General features: G+C 41.1%; 1 protein-coding gene across 1 annotated transcript; it reads right to left on the minus strand.

Moving 5' to 3' along the window:
- Positions 1 to 1,063: 1,063 nt before the first annotated feature.
- LOC147849302 (uncharacterized) lies at positions 1,064 to 7,609 on the minus strand. Its single transcript, XM_087337665.1, has 5 exons — positions 7,208 to 7,609; positions 5,727 to 5,993; positions 3,315 to 4,050; positions 1,769 to 2,751; positions 1,064 to 1,664 (listed from the first exon to the last, which is right to left on the minus strand). Exons 1-5 carry the CDS (start codon positions 7,383 to 7,385, stop codon positions 1,600 to 1,602), a joined length of 2,229 nt encoding a protein of 742 aa, XP_087193791.1. The 5' UTR covers positions 7,386 to 7,609; the 3' UTR covers positions 1,064 to 1,599.
- Between the last annotated feature and the right edge of the window lie 486 nt (positions 7,610 to 8,095).

The raw sequence follows: 8,095 nt of genomic DNA on the forward strand, positions 1-8,095 counted from the left end.
CATACACATTATGTGAACAAAGTTCCACATTGTTCTGGCTAGCAGTTTTCTTCGACACATTTTTCTCCCATGAACTATGTGCATTGTCAATTCAACTTTCATTTGGAGAATTCTTCAATGAGTGTCATGTACATCTCCAAATACTTCCAACTTTGGAGACAAAAATAAAATCTTTGTACTCTTATCACTTTTGATGGTGCGAAATTTACTATCAAAAGTGTTCAAATTCATCTTGCACTTGAGCCCTATTTACATATTTCATGTGGTCTTCTCTGACTGTCACACATTTATAATTATGTCAAGGCACTGCATCAAATTGTTTCTCAGTGTCTTGTTTTTCAAGTTTTATTCTTAATTACACTAGAGAAAATATTTAATAATGTGAAAATAAGATGCTGGCAAAAACTTTACCGTACAATATTATGCTGGCCAACTTCTAATACAAATACATAAACAAAATATCTGTGAACTATTTTTTGGCAGGTTTAATTAGCAAATTCAACCAAAACAATTAACTGTCTCCTCATGCTTGCAATGCAAAATAGTATATTTACCATATGCCTAAGAAACTGTTATTGAATTGTCTTTTCAATAAAATACAGATTCAAGCTATTAAGTTTAGTTTTCCATATTGTGATCAATATGGAGTCTAAACAAAAACTCCACAACAATATATTTTGAAGAAACTATATCTTCCTCCTAAAGATGTCATTTTCTTGGTTTGAACTATATCAGCTTCACACAAGTGCCATTGGAGATCTATTTCTTCTTGCACTGCTTTTATTTAGAGCAGAATTGCGAATTAATGTGATACACTTGCCAAAATATTGTTTACTTGTATACAATAAATTTTTTCTTCTTTTGATAACCAAGAGTATTGTAAAATCATGAACAAATACTACCAACAAGCATTTCATATTCAGGAAACTGGTTGCACATCACCCATAAAATCCTTCAAGCAAAATTGTGAATTAATGTGATACACTTGCCAAAATATTGGCCACTTGTATACAATAATTTTTTTCTTTGATAACCAAGAGTATTGTAAAATTATGAACAAATACTACCAACAAGCATTTCATATTGGGGAAACTGGTCGCACATCAACCATAACATCCTTCAGAATTCCAAAAATATGCTAGGAACCAAGTAATTTTTCAAGTAAATCATTCAAGCATAGCTTATCGATTGGTGGGAAATGGTGTCATGCAAATTTTCGGAGACAATTTGCATGTGGAAAAAAGCATCTCCAGAAGGCGACAACACACAACCGTGCATCTCGCAAAGATCCATGAACAATGTGTCTACAAAGTCAATGCATCAAGACGAGTGTTGGTAATGCATGCAATATTTGTAATCCTACATCAAGCTATGATATATTGAAGCATTATCAACACTCCAGATGATACATATTCTAGCCTAAGAGAGTTTCTTTTGTTAAATGTTTTGGGGTTTACGCTGTGGTGTTAAGAATTAACAGGTCATGTTTTGGGGTTAGGACTAAGAGTGGCCTGAGGTTCAGGTTAATGTTAGGCTATGTTCAGATTGGATTTAGTAGGTTTAAGGCAAGTAGGAGATCGTTTGGATACCATCCGAAGCTCAATCAGTACCTTTCAATGCATCTACATCTCCAGAATTTACCCCTTTACTTGCTTCTTTTCTATCTGTTAAACATGACAATACATTCCAGTTTTCAAATAGTTAACGCTCCACTTCAGGTTTCAATTCAATCTTTTCAAAAACTAGTACTTTGGGTTTTCAATGTTACCTCTTGAAGGTGAAGAAGAGGTCAATGGTGGGCTACCTCGAGGGCTCTCCTCCTCCCATCCCTCAGTCATGAGATTAAGACCACCTGAATTCTTATTACTTGATCTCGGAGTGCTTGACTGAAGAACTTCAGCCAAAGGGCCACCAACTGGTGTTTCCCAGGCAATCGGAATCCAATTAGCTTGATTTTGTTGGCCGACATGATGATCATGGTGATGGTTATGATTCCTATGATCTTCATGTATTCCTAGTCCCATCCCAACCCCAAGCTCTACACCTAGAGGAATCTCATCCTCCCCTCCTCTTGACATCGATAACTTCAAAGGAGACAGTTTTAGCTTCGATCCCGGATCATTAGGTGACCCTGAAGTTGTGTTATTGAAATCTGAGGAGTTTCCTGATATAGGTATTGAAATTGAAAGTTGTGTAGTGGAAGAATTCCGATGATGATGCGGCTTTTCATCCTCAACATCCGACCATGAGAGAGTGGATGCATCCTTTGATCTTGGCCAATCATCAAAGAAGTGTCGCAGAGGTTGGCTCTCTTGTGATTGATCTCTTGTAACTGCCTCTGTAACTGAACCATAACCACCGCCGAGGAAGTTAGAGTATTGATGGTGTTGCTGTCCGCTTGGTTCTGTTGGCATCAGGTTAAAATCGCTTCCGAGTAATGTTCTCAATTGAGGAGAGGTATATTGCATCATAGCCGAAGGGCTACTTTCCTTCATCGATTGTTGTGATATTGTCGCGGTTGGGCTTGGAGAAGGAGCTCTAGATTGTTGCATTGATGCATGAGATCGCCACGAGTTCATATTGTTATTAATAGATGAGATTATATTTAAACCTCCACTTTGTTGTTGGTTCATTGATTGAAAATCTTGGCTCATGTTTGTTGCTCTTGTGCTACCTGAAGCTTCAGCGAAAAGTTGCATTTGCTCTGCACCTAGATCAAGATCACTTCTACCAGCAATTCCACTCATATATCTGTCCACAAAAAAACAATGAATAGCAAATATGGTAACTTTTCAGGCTGCATAAACCTTAGACTAGTTTCCTCCATTCACATAATCCTGTTCATTTAGATCCTTCATTGTAAACCTGAACACCATCCTTAATCATTCGAAAGAAACCACCCTTTAGCCTATCCCCTAACCCGTTAATTGTGAGCCTTTCAACCCTCAGTCTAAATCCTTAACAATATATCGTTCATTGTTAAAAACAAAAACACCATCCTAAATATGAACAACTGTAAACCCTTCATTCATCCACCATTGAAAACCCTAAACAACCCAAATGCTGACTCTTAAACCCTAAAAAATCCTAAATCCTGAAACCTTGAACAGCCCCAAATCCTTCGTCATAAACCCTATGCAGTCCTAAACCCTTTGTCAAGAAACCTTAAACCACCCAAACTCCTCTATTATAATATGCAAAATCCCTTATTGTATAAACCCAAAACCTTAAAGCGGAATCGTTGCACGGGAAAGACCTTAACTCTAAAAAAACTGCAAATCAAAAGCTCTTTGCGAAGATGGAGATAGACTTACCGGAGCGAATCTTTGCCGGCAGAAGAGGTGTGGGGCTGCTGCAAGGTGTGCATGTAGTGCTGGGATGCAGTGACAGAGGATCCAACAGAGGCACCCGAGGCCTCGCTGGGGGATGCAGAGTTGTAAGGCCTGATACCATGATTAGTAGAGCTACTACTATGTTGATGATGGCTGTTTTGCTGCTGCTGGAGCTGTAGCTGCAATTGCTGCTGTTGAAATAACTGCTGTTGGTTTGATAGATGTGATGATGGCTGCTGCTGCAGGTTTTGTGGGTGTAACTGTAACTGCTGTTGGTTCTGTTGTGGTCTTTGTTGCAGTTGTTGGGCATTGTGGGGGGGTGCATTGGAAGGTAGGCCAGCAGAACCTAGGGGTGACCGCGTACCCGAGGACACTGCCGTGCCCGTCGATGACATAGACGAAACATTGTTATTATTGGAATTGGTCACTACGCTAGAGAGACCCGCGGGGCACGATGAAGATGTAGTAGTAGATGTAGACACTGCCTGTTGTTGTTGTTGTTGTTGTTGTTGGCTCTGTTGGGCCATGGCCGCCTCAGAGGCATTGTTGAGCTTTCCACGTGCACGATGCCTCCCTCTGTGAATGTGCCGCTCGCAGTACTTCTGGTCGGGCACCACATCCCTCGAGCATCGCCACTTCTTTCCGTCCGTCCGCCTGCATCTTCCTGGCTCCGGGTCGGCATTAACTCCAAACCCCAGCCTATACCCACCCCATGGCACTACAATATCATCATAAGTTGTTGTGTCAATAGCCACTTAATCTCTCTCTCTCTCTCTCTCTCTCTCTCTCTCTCTCTCTCTCTCTCTCTTTGCAAAAGGGTTAGATTCTCTAGGGTTTGGCCTTTTTCCTACTACATTATAGCAAGTGGGGCTAGTCCATGGCCTCAGAGGTGGGCAATGAACCAAATATGAGCACTTTCACATTTGAAAATAGACACGTCCTATCAATTATTTTAACATTCATCCCTCTCGATCATAGGCACTTGTTTGGGAAGACAATCATCCCTCTCGATAGGCCCTTAGTCCTCTCTAATAAATAAATTAACTGAATTTAGATTAGGTCCTGCAAATTATTTTGATAGAGAAGGTTTAAATATAAGAATGTATACATTTCCAATGGAGCATTTACCACTTTGTCAACAGCCAAGAGTCTATGCATGGGCTAAGACATCACACTTATGATTCATGGAAATAACAACGTATTTTTTTGGAACTCAATTGGCCTACCTCTAACACAAAGCCAACATGCAACAAAGTTCAAAACTATGCATAGATTGCTACATTGCAATCTTCAAAACATAGGCTTCCTTGATGATCTTTTCTTTTTACTTAAAAGAAAAGCATTGCCATTAGGAGATTGGGAATTAATTCCCAATGCAATCATTTGGAAACGTGACATAATTAGTTGCTTCAATGTTTTAAACAACTAGATCTATTAAAAAAGGCACTTGTGTCGTATGAAAGAGATTTTGTCTTGAATCAATAAATGTCATAAAATGTTGGCATTGGATATATCCGGACAATATTGAAAATTCTAGAAAGAGCTCAGGGATGAATGTGATGATGCATCTAAACCATGCACAATACTTTGGAATAATAAACAAAATAGAACCCATGACATAGCAAAATGTCAAGTCTCTTTGTATGTTTTTACATTTACCTTATTGGGAGAGCAACAGAAGTAGTTTTGACCTCGAATTTCGAGGACAACTAATCTTATTCAATATAATTCTTGGTCGAAATTCACGACCTCGTATGCTTGATACACAGTCTAGTAAATTCCTACCGACTCGACTCGTAGTCTTTCACGAAAATTCATTATTTTCTATTTCCAATCGGCTCAATGAGTAGAGAGCATTTATCCACACATGAGGATCTATCGGAAAACACGCACGCCATGTGATTAGGAGAGAAACACACATGCCCTGGACAAAAACACGAGGAAGATCTACGGAAATAATAAGAGTTTTAAATGAAACCAAGTGTGCGGAGGAAAAGAAGAGGAATCTCAAGTGGTTGGCCTCAAACTATGTATGGAAGGAAGAGTCTATCTATCATTTCCAACAAACTGAAAAGTGACCCACTAAAACTTGTGCCAAATACATATGTATATACATACACACACACATGTAGAGAGAGAGAGAGAGAGAGGATCATGTGATATGACAAGCAAGCCCCTTACAAAAATCAGACATTAGAAAAGGCATTGTGATGGGATTGTATATTTACACTATATGGTGGAATTTTCAAGGTCTACAAAAGCCATTGGATTCAGGGGATGGGTGATATGAGAGAGAGAGAGAGCAGAGCAGAGTGGGTGAAATGTGTGTTGGAATCATGGAAAAGAATGGAGCAAAAGAAGATACATAAAAAGATTAGGGTTTAGGGTGCTTACGATTGGCAAGATGATGGTGATGGGGATGGTGAAGCAGATGGTGAGGTGATGAAGCAGCAGCTGACAAGAGTCCTGCTGCTGCCCCTACTCCTGCTGCAGAACCTGGTCTGATGATGAGAGGGTGGACAAGCTCCAAGGGCACATTCACACCATTCATGATGTATTTCAGCACAAGTGCCTGGTGCTGCAGCTCCCGGAGCTGGGCAGGTGTGAACACAACCATGCCCACTGGCTGCTGCTGCTGGAGGAGGCCCATAGGAACCAACCCTAAAAAAACAAAACCAAAAAACACAAAAGTAATTGTAGTAGTAGTAGAATTAGCAGATGTCCATCAAATTCAATCAAAATCAATCAGATCATTCATCATTCATCCATCATCCATCATTCATCATCCGTCATTCATCATTCATCATTCATCATTCATCATCACAGAGGCTTGGTTTCTAGCTAATCAATCCAACCGTTAATTCCTACTACTTGCTACTATTATCTTTCCCAGCTTCATCTCACACACACACAGCCTTCCTGCTTATATCATTTCCTTTCACATTTTATTGAATTCATGGTTGCTTGCTTTCTTTCAACATCACATACTACTTACTCCTACTAGTACCCACTGACAGGGAAGCCTCTTCTTTGACTTGTTTTTCTCGTTTCCCCTCTCTCTCTCTCTCTCTCTCTCTCTCTCTCTCCTTTTGCTTTTTGCTTCTTGTCTTCTCGCTTAAATATCTTTCAATGTAGGTAGGGAGTGTGTGTACTTTCTTTGCTCGTTTTCCTCTTCACTTTCTGTGCTTTTCTAGAAGCTTTTTTTGAGTTTTTGCTTTTTCCGCAATTGTGGGTGCCAAACCAGAAACGCAAAAGTGGACGTAATGGAAAAAGCAAAACGCATAGTTGCAGAGAAGAAGCAGAAGAAGAAGAAGAAGAAGAAGAACGCGTTTGTTTATAGTGACAGAAATCATGCTCAAAAAAGCCACGAAAGCAAAAAAAAACAGAGGAGAAGAACGCGCTTCTTGTAGTGACAGAAATCATGCTCAAAAAAGCACGAAAGCAAGACAGCGGTCCTCTATACGTAAACGATACTCTTTCCACTCTGATTTTCCTGTCCAACATTCTCTCACATCTCCATCTCTGTGTCTGTCTGTCTGTCTCTCTCTCTCTCTAGCTCTTCTCGACACAGAAGAATACGAGGAACAGAGCAAAAAATTCCATGCAATACGTTGCTGTCGCGAACTTTACGAAAAGAAAAAGAACTTTTAAATCAAAATCCTTCATGAGCCGTGGCATTATTCATCTGCGGATTGATCGGCAGGCCGCATTGTGTCAATTTCCCACAGACTTGCCCATGAATGCTTTTAGAGGGAAACACGATATTAATCCATGGATTAATCAGTCGAAGGAACAATATATCTAATCAATGATTTACTACACACATATATGCATATATTATGTACATACATACATTCATTCATATATACATATACCTGAATTTTGGAGAGAAGCGTATGGATTGCTGAGCAGAGGGGAATGATATAGACTGGAGCGAGCTGCAGCCATTGCATCGTAAACAGACGCCATGGAATTGCTATTACTGTCCTCGCCTGTACGGCTGGAGGCGGCGGTACGGAGGCCATAATAAAGATCAGTACTGCCGGCCATCATGGCTGAGAAATCCGTAGAAGCAGTAGGGTAATGTCCGGCGGATTGATCGTGGCCAGCAGAAGCCAAGCCGAGAGTGGAGTTGCTGCGCACCAGAGAGGAGGACGACGACGACGACGAGCCGCCTAGGAAGCCGCCTAAACCTGCAAACCCTGTGGAGGCGGCGCCCGAGCTCTGCAGCTGCGCCAGGCGGTTCAGCTCGTGATGGTAGAGCTGATGATACTGCTGTTGATCGGCGGCCTCCGCCATGCCTCCCAATCCGCGGCTGGACCTCTCCGCTGCTTCCACCTCCATTCGATCGGAGGCAGAGGAGGAGCTCGACTTTCTGCTGCATTGCTCTGCATTCTGCTGTTGCTGTTGCTGCCCTATGGCTATGGCTATGGTGCCTGCACCTGGGTTTTGCGCCGCCGCCTGCAGTAAATTCAACTGCTGCTGCTGCTGCAAGGTGTGGTTAGGACTGCTACTACCGCCATCTTCATTGACACGATGATGGCTACTGCTGCTGTTACTGTTACCATTATGATTATTAGCAGTATATTGTGTTGATGCAGCAGAGAACATATTCCTGGGGCCCTCCATTTTACTCTGTCTTTATCGTATATATGCTCTTTACTTTAATGGCAGATTTTAGGATAAATTACCATTAGTTATAGCTAGAAACAATACTTAATTTAAGACCAGAAGCAGGTCGACATGAGGTTATGTGTCTTCAA

Source organism: Azolla caroliniana, unplaced genomic scaffold (assembly GCF_043228905.1).
Source record: "Azolla caroliniana isolate FFs.n. ecotype wild unplaced genomic scaffold, voAzoCaro1.0.p SCAF_84, whole genome shotgun sequence".
In the NCBI taxonomy this organism is placed as follows: domain Eukaryota; kingdom Viridiplantae; phylum Streptophyta; class Polypodiopsida; order Salviniales; family Salviniaceae; genus Azolla; species Azolla caroliniana.